This window comes from Bufo bufo, chromosome 2 (assembly GCF_905171765.1).
Source record: "Bufo bufo chromosome 2, aBufBuf1.1, whole genome shotgun sequence".
Classification (NCBI taxonomy): domain Eukaryota; kingdom Metazoa; phylum Chordata; class Amphibia; order Anura; family Bufonidae; genus Bufo; species Bufo bufo.
This window is the reverse complement of record NC_053390.1, coordinates 320,500,814-320,517,534: the sequence shown is the minus strand read 5'-3', so window position 1 is coordinate 320,517,534 and position 16,721 is coordinate 320,500,814. Positions and strand designations below refer to the sequence as shown.

General features: G+C 42.7%; 1 protein-coding gene across 1 annotated transcript in view; it reads left to right on the top strand.

Annotated features, from left to right (window-relative positions):
* LOC120991494 (spindle assembly abnormal protein 6 homolog) overlaps nt 1-16,721 on the top strand; it is a 68,581-nt gene that overhangs the window by 34,419 nt on the left and 17,441 nt on the right. The window contains exons 12-13 of the mRNA XM_040420301.1: nt 584-665; nt 976-1,112. Coding sequence (XP_040276235.1) covers nt 584-665; nt 976-1,112 — 219 coding nt within the window. The remainder of the gene's footprint in view (nt 1-583; nt 666-975; nt 1,113-16,721) is intronic.

The following is a 16,721-nucleotide window of genomic DNA, read 5'->3' as shown; positions in this document are numbered from 1 at the left end:
CCTAACATAAGAGGAGGGTTAAACTGCATTCCCTTGTTGATTGATTTGTTTTACATACGCAAGCTAGGGCTTGTGTAGCTCCCCTAAAAAAAAAAAAAAAAAAAACACATCCATTATTCTCTTGGCAAAAGTGTGGATTAAACCACCCCAAAAGACTTAAACTATAAGCAGTATTTTTCTCATTCACGTTTTTTATCCGATTTAATGTAAAACATTTTAAAAAGCGGTTGGATGCCATTATAGTCAATGGGGTCTGACTGTAAATGGCAGTATCCGGCTAAGCTGCATCTGGTGAACTTCTGCAAGAACAGCCTGTCGGATCCATTTAACACAAGGGTGAATCTACTCTTAAATGTTACTCTCCCCCCTCCCCCCCATAGATTTATCACAATTTGCTCAAGGTGGAAATTGAATAAAATAATGTGCAGTATTCACCTGGTAAATCCACAGCCATTCCCCCTGTCTGCTTTGCTTACTCAGCTGCAGCAATAACGGCACATCAAAAATGCCAACAATTGGCCTTTGTGTGTAGTGGATACCATGAGGTACACATACATTTATTTGTTTAAAATCCATTTCTTAGGTGTTGAAGTTACAAAAGCAACTAGAGTGTACAACTGAGAAACTGGAAGAGAGCAAGCAACTGTTGAAAACCAATGAGAATGGCAAGTGTTGTAAAACTATTTGTATAGCACTATTTATTGGTGAATGTCACTTGATATTCTTAGCTGCTGTAGTTTTTTTTTTTTTTTCCCCCTCTCTTCACTACCTACTTTCTACATGCCCTTCTATAGCCATACCAGAGACCTCTATATGATCGCTCATTCTCTTCTGTATTATTATAGTTACTATAAGATAGTGTTATAGTGTAGATAAGATGTTTTGAAGTATGATAAAATACAGGGATAGATTTTATCATTTTAAGCTTTGATTATTATCAAATCACTGAATTTATAGTTTGTTTTTAACTTCCAGTTATTTCCTGGCTTAACAAGCAGTTGAATGAGAATAAAATTGCTCCTTTCCAAGGAGCCCAAGGGTTATGTGAAATTCCTGGTTTGGTCAAAACAATAAATCCTCCTTCAAACATGGGAACAATTCAGAACAATCAGGTAAGGTCTGCTGTTACTATATCTGGGCCCAATGTAAATCTCGATCAGGAATTGTGCTCTCGGAGCAGATTAGGTATTATATAGTACAAACCCAAATTGGCTGACAATCCTACAATAAGGTCCATATCGCTAACAAGAAATGATAAAATATTAGCTTTATTGAGGTAAATCGCATAAAAAAATTCACACAATGGAGAGAGTGAGATACGAAGGGGAGATAATTGTAGAACACTGCAACCTACTAACTACCATGTTAATACAGTAATTAATATTACAGTTTAACTATTCTAATCTGTCCTCTGTGTGAGGAGCAGTCCTCTAGAAGACCATTTTCAATGCAAGTTTGAAAAAACATTTTTACTTTTTTTTTTTTTTAAGACCTGGTGTGAGCGTGGAAAAGTCTCAGATTGCAGCACAAATAACCTTTGCGCCGCAATCTGCGAAAGATGTATGGCGTATGTCAGTTATAAATGATCCCCTATGTTCAAGGTGCACTCAACTTGCTAAAATGTATCACTTTGCTAATTTGCATGTTTTGTATGTATGTCTTTTATATAGCAAACCAACTTTTTTTTTTTTTTTTCATGGCATATTGAGAAATTATTTTAAAATTATAATTTTTTCCCCACTTTAAGAAAGTTTACAATTTTAACCACCTCAACTCCCCTAGCTTAAACCCCCTTAATGACCAGACCACTTTTTACACTTCTGCACTACACTACTTTCACGGTTTATTGCTCGGTCATACAACTTACCACCCAAATGACTTTTACCTCCCTTTCTTCTCACTAATAGAGCTTTCATTTGGTGGTAATTTCATTTCATTGCTGCTGACATTTTTACTTTTTTTGCTATTAATCAAAATTGACCGAAATTTTTGCAAAAAAAATGAAATTTTTCACTTTTTGTTGTAAAATTTTTCAAATAAAACTACATTTCTATATAAATTTTTCTCTAAATTTATTTTTATACATGATCTTCATTAAAAAAAAATGCAATAAGTGTATATTTATTGGTTTGGGTAAAAGTTATAGCGTTTACAAACTATGGTGCAAAAAAATTAATTTGCGCACTTTGACTTTCTGAGCACCTGTCATGTTTTCTGAGGTTCTACAATGCCCAGACAGTAAACACCCCACAAATGACCCCATTTCGGAAAGTAGACACCCTAAGGTATTCGCTGATGGGCATAGTGTGTTCATGGAAGTTTTTATTTTTTGTCACAAGTTAGCGGAATTTGAATTTATTTATTTTTTCTTACAAAGTCTCATATTCCACTAACTTGTGACAAAAAATAAAATTTTACATGAACTCGCCATGCCCCTCCCGAAATACCTTGGGGTGTCTTCTTTCCAAAATGCGGTCACTTGTGGGGTATTTATACTGCCCTGGCATTTTAGGGGCCCTAAAGCGTGTGAAGTTGTTTGGAATCCGAATGCGTAAAAAATGCCCTGTGAAATCCTAAAAGTACTCATTGGAATTTGGGCCCCTTTGCGCACCTAGGCTGCAAAAAAGTGTCACACATGTGGTATCGCCGTACTCTGGAGAAGTAGGGCAATGTGTTTTGGGGTGTATTTTTACATATACCCATGCTGGGTGAGAGAAATATCTCTGTAAATTGAGAACATTGTAGAAAAAATAAGAAAAATAAAGTTCTCAATTTACAGAGATATTTCTCTCACCCAGCATGGGTATATGTAAAAAGACACCCCAAAACACATTGCCCTACTTCTCAGAGTACGGCGATACCACATGTTTGACACTTTTTTGCAGCCTAGGTGCGCAAAGGGGCCCAAATTCCAATGAGTACCTTTTAGGAGGGCATTTTTAGACATTTGAATTCCAGACTTCTTCTCATGCTTTAGGGCCCCAAAAATGCCAGGGCAGTATAAATACCCACATGTGACCCCATTTTGGAAAGAAGACACCCCAAGGTATTCGCTGAGGGGCATATTGAGTCCATGAAAGATTGAACTTTTTGTCCCAAGTTAGCGGAAAGGGAGACTTTGTGAGAGAAAAAAAAAAAAAAAAATATATATATATATATATATATATATATATATATATATATATATATATATATATAGAAAATGAGCAGCACTCCGGTCTTGTGGTAGAAAATAGGTGATATTTTATTCACACCCAAACGCAATGCAGCATTTCAGCCCTCTCAATGGAGCCTTTGTCAAGCTATATATATATAATATATAATTATTATTTATTTATTTTTTTCTCTCACAAAGTCTCCCTTTCCGCTAACTTGGGACAAAAAGTTCAATCTTTCATGGACTCAATATGCCCCTCAGCGAATACCTTGGGGTGTCTTCTTTCCAAAATGGGGTCATTTGTGGGGTGTTTGTACTGCCCTGGCATTTGAGGGTCTCCACAATCATTACATGTATGGCCAGCATTAGGAGTTTCTGCTGTTCTCCTTAGGCCTCATGCACACGACCGTTGTGTGCATCCGTGGCCGTTTTCCGTTTTTTTTCGCGGACCCATTGACTTTCAATGGGTCCGTGGAAAAATCGGAAAATGCACCATTTTTGCAGCCGAGACCGTGATCCGTGTATCCTGTCCGTCAAAAAAATATGACCTGTCCTATTTTTTTTTGACGGACAATGGTTCACGGACCCATTCAAGTCAATGGGTCCGTGAAAGAACACGGATGCACACAAGATTGGCATCAGTGTCCGTGATCCGTGGCCGTAGGTTAGTTTTTATACAGACGGATCCGAAGATCCGTCTGCATAAAAGCTTTTTCATAGCTGAGTTTTCACTTCGTGAAAACTCAGAACCGACAGTATATTCTAACAGAGGCGTTCCCATGGTGATGGGGACGCTTCAGGTTAGAATATACTAAAAGAACTGTGTACATGACTGCCCCCTGCTGCCTGGCAGCCCCCCCCCTGTAGTTAACACATTGGTGGCCAGTGGGCCCCCCTCCCTCCCCTGTAGTTAACTCATTGGTGGCCAGTGCGGCCGCCCCCCCCCCTCCCTCCCCTGTAGTTAACTCATTGGTGGCCAGTGGGCCTTCTCCCCTCCCTCCCCCTCCTAATTAAAATCTCCCCCCTATCATTGGTGGCAGCGGAGTGTACCGATCGGAGTCCCAGTTTAATCGCTGGGGCTCCGATCGGTAACCATGGCAACCAGGACGATACTGCAGTCCCGGTTGCCATGGTTACTTAGCAACTTGTAGAACCATTATACTTACCTGCGAGCTGCGATGTCTGCATCCGGCCGGGAGCTCCTCCTACTGGTAAGTGACATGACCTGTTCTAGAAACAAATGCCTGAAGAGGGATACACTTGTGTAGAAATTGTCCACATAAAGGTGGTACCCCTTGCCAAATAAGGGTGATACCAAGTCCCAGACTGTCTTCCCACTGCTCCCCAGGTAGTCAGGGCAACCGACCGGCTCCAGGGTCTGATCTTTACCATCATAGACACGAAATTTGTGCGTATAGCCTGTGGCCCTTTCACAGAGCTTATACAATTTGACCCCATATTGTTTGAAGCCAAGGCGCCTGGTAAAATGTATCAGGGACTCGTCTATGCAGATGTTTTGCTCAGGGGTATACAAATCTGCAAATTTTGGTGTTAAAGTAGTCTATGAGGTGCTGAATTTTGTGGAGCCGGTCAAAAGCTGGGTGGCCTCTGGGACGAGAGGTGCTGTTATCACTAAAGTGCAGGAAACGCAGGATGGTCTCAAATCGTGTCCTGGACATGGCAGCAGCGAACATGGGCATGTGAGGAATTCGGTTCGTGGACCAATATGACCGCAATTCATGCTTTTTTGTCAGGCCCATGTTAAGGAGAAGGCCCAGAAAAGTTTTAAATTCGAAAACTTGGCATAAGACTGGGCATAAAAGCTTCCCAGGTTGGCGGCTATAAATTGAGTGGCATACCGGTTTGTTTCTGCCACGACTAAGTCAAAGAGCTCCGCAGTGAAGAATAGCTCAAAAAACCCCAGTGCCGATCCGACCTGAGCTCTCTCAACCCGAACTCCAGACTGGGCGGTGAAAGGGGGAACTACTGGTGTGGCTGAAGTTGGGGGCTGCCAATCAGGGTTGGGCTGCCAATCAGGGTTTGCCAGCACCTCAGGGACTCTAGGGGATCTACGGGCCTGTCTGTGCGGTGGCTGCAACGGGGGAACTAATGCACGTGCCACCGTACCAGCTTCAACTGCCCTTCTGGTGCTCGCCACTTCACCATGTTCTACAGCAGTGCTGGTACTAGGTCCAGGATGGGCTGCGCTGCTGGTGTATGCCTCACCACGTAATCAGACAGCGCCAGCCCCACTCTGCTGCCCTTAAGCGGATCCTGCGCAACCTGTGGTCTAGCAACACGGGGCCGGGTACGCCTGGTGGTATCAGAGACCTCAACCTCATCGTCCGAACGTTGGGTCAGACTGCCACTGCTTTCTACAGGTTCGTATTCTGACCCGCTGGATTCGTCAGATGAGGGTTCCCACTCCTCATCTGACTGGGTCAGAAGCCTGTAGGCCTCTTCAGAAGAATACCCCTTCCTTGCCATTTGGTCAACTAAATTTAGGGGGTATTCCCTGAGACTACCCAAGAAAAAAAGCAAGCCTGTCTTACAAATGGGAGGCTAGCGAAGTACAGGAAGCCGCTGTGGCGATAAAAATAAATAAATCAGTTTTGATATTTTTTATCGCCACAGCGTTTGTGTAGTGATTGTGCAGTGATAAAAAAAAAATTTGTCACTGGGGCGGGCGTGGGTGAACGCACGTGTGGGCGACCGATCAGGCCTGATCGGGCAAACACTGCATTTTGGGTGGAGGGCGAGCTAAGGTGACACTAATACTATTATAGATCTGACTGTGATCAGTTCTGATCACTTACAGATACTATAAAGTACCAATGCTGATTAGCGATACGCTAATCAGCGAATCAGTGACTGTGTGCGGTGGGCTGGGCTCTAACTGAAGCTGACTACCTACCAAATGGGGCCTAAACTAACCTAAACCTAACAGTCAACACTGGTGAAGAAAAAAAAAAGTGACAGTTTACACTGATCACTTTTTTCCCTTTCACTAGTGATTGACAGGGGTGATCAAGGGGTTAATTGGGGGGGTGATCTGGGGCTAAATATGTAGTGCTTGGTGTACTCACTGTGATCTGTGCTCTCTGCTGGGACCAACCAACGAAAAGGACCCAGCAGAGAGCACAGAAGCCATTTAACACATTATATTTATAAATATAATGTGTTATGTCTGGTGGTTCGTTATTTTAAAAGTCACCAACCTGCCAGCGACTATCATTGGCTGGCAGGCTGGTGACCAACTCCTTCTGCGCCTTTTGCCGACCCGCACTGCGCATGTGCGGGCCGCATATGCGCGTCATCTCTCGTATATGCGTCCAGGAGGAATAACCCGGCCGCCCGCAGGATGCATCCCTGCGTTAGGCGGTCGGGAGGTGGTTAAACAGATAGGGTAGATTGATGGAGGTGAGACAGGGTGAGAAAAAAAATCTATTTCCAATTTTCCCATAAAACCTCAGAAAGACGACATGGATTTTGCTCTTTGTAAAACCCATTCACATATATTGTACTGTAGTTTGTGTATTATCCGTGCAGAATCCTAAATCTAGCTTATCAGAACATGGCCTTATTATATTTGTTTATATGATGTAACCTTATTTGCGCAAGAACTAAATTTGCTCTAAATTAGTAATTTAAAGGGGTTTTATCATCTCAGACAATGGGAACATATTGCTAGGCTGTGCCCCCATTGTATGATAGGTGCAGGTCCCACCTCCGATTACGAGGTAGATGCAACCCCCACCATCATACAATGGGGGCACATCCTAGTAATATGCCCCTATTGTCTTATGATACAACCCCTTTAAGTATTTTCTGTAGTTCTGATAGTAACCCCTCCCTAAGGACTCATTCACATGACCGTGGTGTTATTTTCGCATCCGAGCCGCGTCTTTTGCGGCTATAGTGCGGACCCATTCACTTTAATGGGGCCGCAAAAGATGCGGACAGCACTCCGTGTGCTGTCCGCATCTGTTGCTCGCTTCCCTGGCCCCGCAAAAATTTTAAAACATGTCCTATTCTTGTCTGTTTTACGGACAAGAATAGGCATTTCTATAATGGGCCGCCTGTTCCGTTCCGCAAATTGCAGAAGGCACACGGACGTATTCCGTATTTTGCGGATCTGCAATTTGCGCACCGTAAAACACGGCACGGTTGTGTGAACAAGCTCTAAGGGTGCTGGCACACAGTGCAGTTATGAGATGCATTCAGGATGCAGTGTTTTTTATTTTTTTATTTATTGTAGCTAGCTGGGTACATTATTCCCACTATGCAGAACACCAGGCTTTAATGAGGCTGCTAACTGGCTAAACTGAAAACTGCATCCTGAAAGCATGGCAGAACTGCACTGTGGGCCAGCACCTTAAGAATAAATCCCTGGTTACAAGCCTTTATTGCGTATCTTCAAGTAAACTCCTAGCAACATCTATTGGTCTTCGCTTTTGCTGCTCCTCTTTAAAGATCTGATGCAAAGTTAGATTGATCAGGGATGTTCTAATTGTAGTTTTTAATTGACAGATCAATAACTTGTTTAATCACTGTATTTTTGATGTATGTTGATCTATATAATTGGTCTATGAACTAATCTATTCTGCATTTTTTTTGCTAATCTGTGTGTCATTAATTGACCTCAGGTGTCAATTTGTTACGTCTGAAAATGATTCTGCATGAGACTGTTCAGCCATTGATTATTGGGTTATCGTATTGCATTTGTTACACTTTCTTCCAGAACTCCCTGTATAACTTGTAACAAGTGCTTTATAGAATCTAAAACTGTAAAGCAACAGACTTGGGGTCCATTCACACGTCCGTAATTTGGATCCGCATTCGTTCCGCAATTTGCAGACCCATTCACTTTCAATTGGGCTGGAACGGATGCAAATCCACATTTCCTGGATCCGCATCCGCATTTTCGGGATCCGCATCCGTGTTTTTGGGATCCGCAATTTCGTTCCTGAAAAAAATAGAACATGTCCTATTCTTGTCCGCAATTGCGGACCAGAAAAAGCATTTTCTATTAGTGTCTGTGATGTGCGGATCCGCAAATTGTGGATCGCACATTGCAGGTGTCCTTGTTTTGCGGATCCGCAAAACACTTACGGACGTGTGAATGGACCCTTATCACACGTCCGTAAGTGTTTTGCGTAAGTGTCCTTGTTTTGCGGATCCGCAAAACACATACGGACGTGTGATAAGGGTCCATTCACACGTCCGTAAGTGTTTTGCGGATCCGCAAAACAAGGACACCTGCAATGTGCGATCCACAATTTGCGGATCCGCACATCACAGACACTATAATAGAAAATGCCTTTTCTGGTCCGCAATTGCGGACAAGAATAGGACATGTTCTATTTTTTCCAGGAACGAAATTGCGGATCCCGTAAAAACTGATGCGGATCCAGGAAATGTGGATTTGCATCTGTTTCAGCCCCATTGAAAGTGAATGGGTCCGCAAATTGCGGAACGAATGCAGACCCAAATTACGGACGTGTGAATGGACCCTTAAAGGGATTGTGTCATTTGGACATTTATGGCATATCCACAGGTGTGATCTGCAGTTGCCTCTTTGTGCCCTGTAAGGAACAGAGAGGTGCCTACACAAGCATGGCTTTATTCATTCACTTTAATAAGACATAAAAAAAATAGCATGCATGGCCATTTTCAGAAGGCCTATTGGAGTAAGGGGAGAGTCACGCTTGCTCTGCCACCTCTGTGTCTGACAGTCTCCATTCTTGAGGTAGGAGTGGGTCCAAGAGGTGGTATGGCAACTTGGAGAGAGAAGTGAAAAACAAAGTTGCGGCACTCACCGAAGTGTATCAAAAAGTATCCTTTATTGTAGCTTCCTCAACAGGTAGCAGTGGGGATCCAGGGCGGACACATAGTTGCGAGCAGCGACGGCCGTTTCGCGCGCTCAGACGCGCTTCCTCAGGCCACTGATTACGTCATTGCGCATATGTGCGCTTTATGCAAAGTGGATGAGGGGACGGCCGACGCCGTCAGCAAGTATCTCACTCCCACGGATATGACGTGTTAAAATTACATGCAAAACGACAGGTTAGGTTACAATCATATGGTTAATTGGGCCAGAATTAGGACAAATAAAGGGAGCATATACATAGAGAGGACGAATGTTGCAAAATACATATTAGAGCATGTAAGAGATTCGAAAATGAGATAACTGGTCTAAGCTACGGTAATGGATCAGAATGCTTTAACATGGACCAAAGTCCGCGGTACGTGTATAAGGCCTGATAGAACAGCTACAAAGCTTTTTGCTGCAAGGGATGAAAAGGGAGGATCTGCTTCTACATGGGAAAGACAAATCGCCACAAAGTCCCTCCATATATGGGCGCCTGGAATGTCACAAGAATACAGACATGTCATTTCTGTCATTCATTCCTACCGCACGCATGGCTTCCGTACGCATAATCCACCTTGCCTCCCTCTGCAGGAGTAGGCGATGCCGGTCACCACCCCGAGGGATAGGGCGGACATGCTCTACGCCCGCAAAGGAGAGACAACGCGGATACGCGTCGTGGGCCGTGCGGATATGTTCAATGAGGCGAGGGCTGCCTTTGCCTGATCGAATGGAACCAACATGTTCGCGAATGCGCTCAAAAAGGGGGCGAATTGTCTTTCCAATGTAGAAGCGTCTGCAGGGACAGAAAACTACATATACCACGTATGACGTACGGCAGTTAATAAAGTCCCGTACTGTATGTGATACACTGCCTATTTGTAGATTCCTGGAACAGACATTAAGTGTGCAGAAGGAACAATGGCCACATCTAAAATTGCCCATCGGTTTCTTTAACCAAATTTCATCTCTTGGTGAAGAGAAAACACTTCTGACTAATTTGTCTTTGATTGTGGGGCATCTTTTAAATGTGACCAATGGTCTATTTTCAGTGAAGCTATTAAGAGTGGGGTCTCCCTTGAGGAGGTCCCAGTTTCGATTGATACTCTGCCGGACCATTTCGGCAACCGGACTATATTGGAATGTAAAAGCGAAGCGTGAAGGTTTGGTACTGTTGCTCCGTTCAGTGAGCAACGAATTACGTTCAAGTGTGGATGCTTTTAATAAAGCTGTGGAGACTTCTCGCGGCGGATAACCCCCATCAATGAGCCTAGCCCTGAGTTCCTCAGCTTGGCGAAGGAAACCTTCGTCCGTGTCATTGATTCTACGCAGACGGACAAACTGCCCGTATGGGACTGCGCGTGTGACGGATGCTGGATGGAAACTGGTCTGGTGGAGGAGCGAGTTAGTCGCTGTCGGCTTGCGATAACCACAGGTGTGTATCGCTCCATCTTTAACCATAACATGTACATCTAGAAAATCCAGAACTTCACCACCAAAATTGATGGTGAACTTCATGTTCATGTGGTTACATACGTTAAGATGGTCGACAAATGCACGACAAGACTCCTCGCTCCCCGACCAGACCAGAAAAATGTCGTCCACATATCTCAGAAATAGGCTAATGTGTCTCACATAGGGGTTATCCACCGCGAAAATATAGGTCTCCTCAAATACCGCCAGGTACAGGTTGGCGAATGTGCACGAAACAGGCGTGCCCATTGCCGTACCTAGTACCTGGCGGTACCACTGTCCATCAAATTGAAAGACGTTGTTTGACAAAACAAGGTCCAATGCCCTGTGGACGAATTCAATGAAAACCGCACTCTTATTGCTTCTGCTCAGGACTGTGTCAACAGCCCTCAAACCAAGATCATGGGGTATACTATACACTATTTTGCTGAGCACCACGTTTTGAAGTGTTCCTGACTGCATCTGGCTCGGTTTTTGCAAGGCGTATTCAGTGCATGCAGTGCCGCCTGTTCACGGTTCATGTCTCCCTCCTCTCCAAGAGGTGGTATGTCCAGATGACACAACCACTTTACGTGAACCTGTTCTATTCCTGTTTTAAGCTTCCTTTGCGCAAAAATGTTCAATCTGTCAAATCTGCAAAATGCCAAACTTGAGCAACCCGAAGAAAACGCACTTTTCAGAAGATGACCCTATCTGCCTAATAAGAGTCCCTACCACCAGCATCTATCGGAGCTCTGCTGCAGTCATCCCATCCTTTCTACAGCAGTCATCCACATGGTTGCCAGGAGCAGTGCTTGCTGTTGTGATGCTGGCCTTGCACTTGTATCCCTAATATCAGCCAAACGGGCATATTTACTAGTGTGTGGTAGGTCAGGACTAGCCACTCTTGCACTTGCTCCTACCACTTCTTTTACCATTTACCTAGCTACTGACAATCTGGGTCCTGATCTTGTCCTCCTCCACCCTCTGGCCCCAGCCATTGTCTGCTCAGTGGACTCTAAACTTCAGGTTTACAGTGGTTCTGAGTATTGCAAGCGGCACGTTTAGGTCTAAAACCTGGACTTCCACAACATGCTTATTTACCCCATAAATATTCACCCTCAAATGGCTGTTAAAGGCATGCATACATTGAAACAGATACAGATTTGTGAGCCTTGTCCATGGAATACATATTTAAATCGGGATGAGTAGTAAAAAATTATAAATAAAAAAATTTAAACCTCTTACTGACATCTGCTGTACATGTATGGCTGAAGTCTGGTCCTTAAATATGGCATTTACTGAGTGGTGTCATAGCTAATGGGTTTCTGTGGTTTTAAACGAAAATATGCATAGGCACGAAAGCAGTTCATAAATGTATTCTATTAAGACTGGGGTAACAAATGCATTTGCTGTATATTGGAGAGGAGATGTGGCTGTCCAGACACAGAAAACAGTAGGAATAAGTAGAAAAAAATGGTTTTGGCACTAAAGTTGTAATCCAATAACAGCTTTTATTGGAATACAACTTTAGTGCCGAAACTATTTTTTCTACTTTATTCCTGCTATACTGGGACACACGGGAGAGCAAAGGCCAAGGAGGTGAGCTGGAAAAACCAATCTTATACACAGAAAACAGTAGTCTGAGATGTTAAACATTCTGCAGTGTTTAAGCGCTAAGCTCTGGATGGGGAGGAGGGCCTCTGCATTGAGTTCAGAATCTCACTGAGCTCTGGAGACACCCCCACACACACTGCCATCATTCCGTTTAGCTCTCCTTGCTGTTAAGGACGGGATTTACCTAGCAACAGTAAGTGAACAGCAAAATTGCTAGAAGGAAGATCCCTAGTGGCAGGGATTTTAAGTGTTTTTAGGGTGGATAACCTAAACATTTTTAATCACAATGATTTAAAGATTTGTTCAGGGTCAACTAAAGTGACTTTAAGAAGTTATTTGAAAAGTTGGTGAGCATTTAAAAGTTTTTAAAACATAACTGAGTTCAAATCACCCCCTTCCCCATATTAAAAAGAAAAATGAATATATGATAAAGATTATAGGTATTGCCGTGTCCCAAAATGCCTGAACTATTAAAATACAAACGTCATAACTGAAAAATGAAAACACTCCAAAATCTTACAGCAAAAAGTGGTAATATGTACCTTGAGCACATCTAAAAACTTTCTAAAAAAATAATTAACCTTTATTACTATATTCCAATTGTAGACAAGAGCTAAAAAGCGAAAACCATTAAAACAACACCTACAATATGTGCTACACGAAGAGGAGTGCCATAAGCACAAACCCTCCACCAACCCTCCTGTCTTAAAATATATGGATAAATGACCAAAACCAGTAGACCCTGGGTGAGGCTAATAAACATGTGCATATAAATGCCAACCACAAAAAAGGCACAGAAAAATAGCAAAATAATCCAACAGTGATCCTAATACTAGAAAATGTGCATAACAATACAATAAACGGCAATTGAAAACTATACAGACACCTTTGACCTCATTCCACTCGGTAAGCCTCATCTCTGTGGGTTGAGATCAAATACGTATTACCAGGTCATGATTTAGATTCTACAAGATTAGAGAACCCCTCCCCCATTCCATTTATTTGGCAAAAATCTGCATGCCTGCTGTTGGCTAACTGCCACGGAGAACTAAGATGTGGTAGAAAAGGCAGCTGTGAGAAATGTTGTGGCTCAGTGGGCAGCCTCATTCACACGTCAGTGATTGTGAGCCAGAACCAGGATTGGAGCCTCCACATACATGGGGTATAAAGCCTCATTCACACATCCGTGTCCGTGCTCAAATCCGTGGTCAGTGATGCATCCGTGTTGGGTCAGTGTGTCAGTTTTTTGCTGTCCGTGTTGCATCAGTGTTTCACTGACACTGAACAGCTGAAAATTTATTTTGAAAGCATCTCTTCTTAATTATCAGTGAAAAACGGATGCAACACGAATAGCATCCGTGTTACATCAGTGGTTTTCGCGGACCCATAGACTATAATGGACGTGATGGATCTGTGAACACGGAAAAAATAGAGCATGCATCCGTGCTAAAAACACGGACCCACGGACAGTGCTAAAACACTGTCTGAATACACACAATGAATGGGGACGTGTGCTATCCGTTGAGAACACGTGCAGCACACGTCAGTGAAACATCGACGTGTGAATGAGGCTTTAGGCAGGGATGCCCAACATGCAGCCTTCCAGCTGTTGCAAAACTACAATTCCCAGCATGCCTGGACAGCCTACAGAGATTCGGGCATACTGGGAGTTATAGTTTTGCAACAGCTAGAGGGCCGCAGGTTGAGCATCCCTGTTCTGTGTTTAGAGCCACACCTGGTTATGGCTCAATATCACCAATGGAAATCACTGACCAAAACACTTGATGTGTGAATGAGGCATTACTTGTAGGTGGAAATAACAACTAGTCTGCATTAGATTTTAATTTTTTTTTAACCTGTTTTTGTGTTACTTTATATGTGATTGTTACATATGTAAAAGCATTTAGTTAAGAAAATAATTATTTTAGTACAATCCAGGTAGAATAGATTTTGTTTTCAGACGGTTCCCAAGTGTGCAGTACATACATTCTGCTGAGTTCCTCAGGTGTGCAACAGATGGCTGTAATCTAAATCTGATGGTAATCTGAAGGAGAAAACAATTCTTAGGACTATCTGGACAGGTGTTTTATAATGCATCCCTCAGGTTCTATGAAAAAGGATGTGGAATTTCTGCTCTGATCTGTGGGAAGCGTGCTGACTAGAGAAGCAGTGTGAATGGCTTTTTCTTTTCTTTAAGACCATCTGCTGCACTTCTGATGGAGAATGCACAGGTTTATACTTGTTAATCTTGGTGTTCATGACTTCATATATTCATGCTTTGTAGACCTGAGCAAAATAAATGTTTAAAAGCCTAATAAATTGTTGCTTAATTTACACTATAGTTTGATTTAGGATTAGAGAGTCTTAAAATTTTATCAGATTTATTTTATTTTTGATTGGAGTCCGATTCTACCTTAATCCAATATGCTCCAATTGCCCTGAAAATTGGTATGTAGTGCTCTTAGACTAGTATACAACTCTAGTGTATACACTCATACATTGTCTGGGCAGTATGTGTGCAGAGTATTGTAGGCCAGGCAGTGCAGTTCAGTTTCATATTACCTAAGCCTATCTGATGCCAGGAAACATAAGATATGCAAATCTTCATATATGTTTCACAGAAACGCAGAAGAGCTTTGACTGCCTTAGAAAACACCTCGTGTGCTCTCTATAAGGAGAAATAGTACCCCAATCAAGGCCTCAAAGGCAGCCAATCAAATTTGTCTTTCCTCTGCTCTGTTAAAGGGTAGTTATCCAGAAAGAGATGGGTTGCTAATATGAGACTTCTGGAAAGGAGACTGACTTGAATGTCACAGAATCTTTGTGGGGACACAAGCATAGGAATAGATAAAAAAAGAATTATGGAAAACCACTGATTGAAAAGTTTGAGGCATACAATCGTTTGTTAGGAAATTTAGGACAAATTCCAAATCGGTAGAATAGATTTGCTCATCTCTAATTGGGATTAAAAATATTTTTTGTACACTTTACAATCCTTTTAATAGTTAGACTTGCTAAAAGTGAGTAAGGGTACAGTCGCAGTACTTTTTATTTTTCCGTAAAGTTGCATTTTTATTGCTTCTTTGTGGCATTTTTTCGCATTTGGGATGTTTAACCACATGCGGTTTTTATGGTGTTTTTCGGGTACATACAGTCTGTCTCTTTCTCAGAAAATCAGTGTGAAAAAAAAAGCCATTAAAAAACCTGCAGTGTAAAAACACCACTTGTTTTGCAGTGTTAAAAAAACATATATTTCTATGGGACAAAAACCCACCAAAACAAGAGGCAAAATGGCACACTCAAAGCAAGTTTGTACCGTGTGCATTAATTCCAAGCATCTGCAACTGCCTTTGTTTTATGCAAAAAAAAAAAAAAAAGCAAAAGGTGGCAAAAAAATGTCACCAAAAAAAGTGAAATCGCACTAAAGGTGCCCATGCATTTTTAAATAACTGTCAGCCAAACAAGCAGTCTCTCCTGGCTCCCAAATAAACGCTTGGTTCGGCTAAGTAAAAGGACCTTTGATTTCACCTTGTGACCAATAACAAGTGAATGCTATTGGTCACATGGCAATGACATCATTAAAGGTCCTTTAACTTATCAGTTTCCAGTACCTCCAGGTCACTGAGTTTCTCTCTCCCATGCCCTCCTCTTCTCCCTTCTCCTCCTTTCCCTCTCCCATGCCCTCCTCTTCTCCCCTCTCCTCCTTTCCCTGACACTTTTCTATCAGGCCCTTCAGCTATTTCATTGGTGGGAGTGGCCAGCTGCACACAGTGGGAAGGGAGGGGCACTCCCCCCTCCCCCTTCTCTACTGTGCGACTGCTTATGAGAAGATGGCAAGCGCTACATTTTGCACACGCCATGTTCTCTAATAGTGACTGATGGTATCAGAAAAACACCAATCCCAGTATTGTATCGAAAAAGTATTGAGACTTTGGTACCCAGTGCAACCCTACTTCAGAATATAAATATAATCTGTTAAGTTTCCTTAAAGGGGTCATCCATTCCCATCACTTTAGTGGGGCTGAGCTGCAACTGTGACTCACATGGCCAAGGAAGAAGCCACAGTGCTCATGGAGGCCAGTCTCTTTTAACAACTGATCTGATGTTGATGAGCTATTCTGAGGATAGGTCATCAATATTACTGGATAGCCCCTTTAATGGCCTTACTTAGGCAACAGTGCATTATATTTACTGAAGTGAGTGTATATAAAGGCACATGGAGTCCCTGCCCTTCGTAATGTACCCTAGGCACGCCCATGTGCCTCAGTGTAGAGATATCACAATCCATAGCAACTATGGCAAAAACATTGGTTTACATGGGAAAAGGAGGGAGCCCCTTTCTATTAGGCTCCCCATGACCACAGTGTCTTGATGGTTGCCACTGGAACTGGAGGCGTAACAATGTCCTCTGGGGTTGCCATGGACAGAAGCTGGTCAGTCTGTCCCGTACACAAGCTGTCGGTATATTACGGACAGGTAAAACGCAGCACGTTTTCAAAACCTCAACCACATCTAGCAAAAAAATAAAAATCAATGCATTATTCAGGGAATACTGCAGGTTTGTAAATGCTCAGCTTGCCTGTTATCTTGCATCATTTTGACTTTGTGGCAATCTTTGCAGTGCCT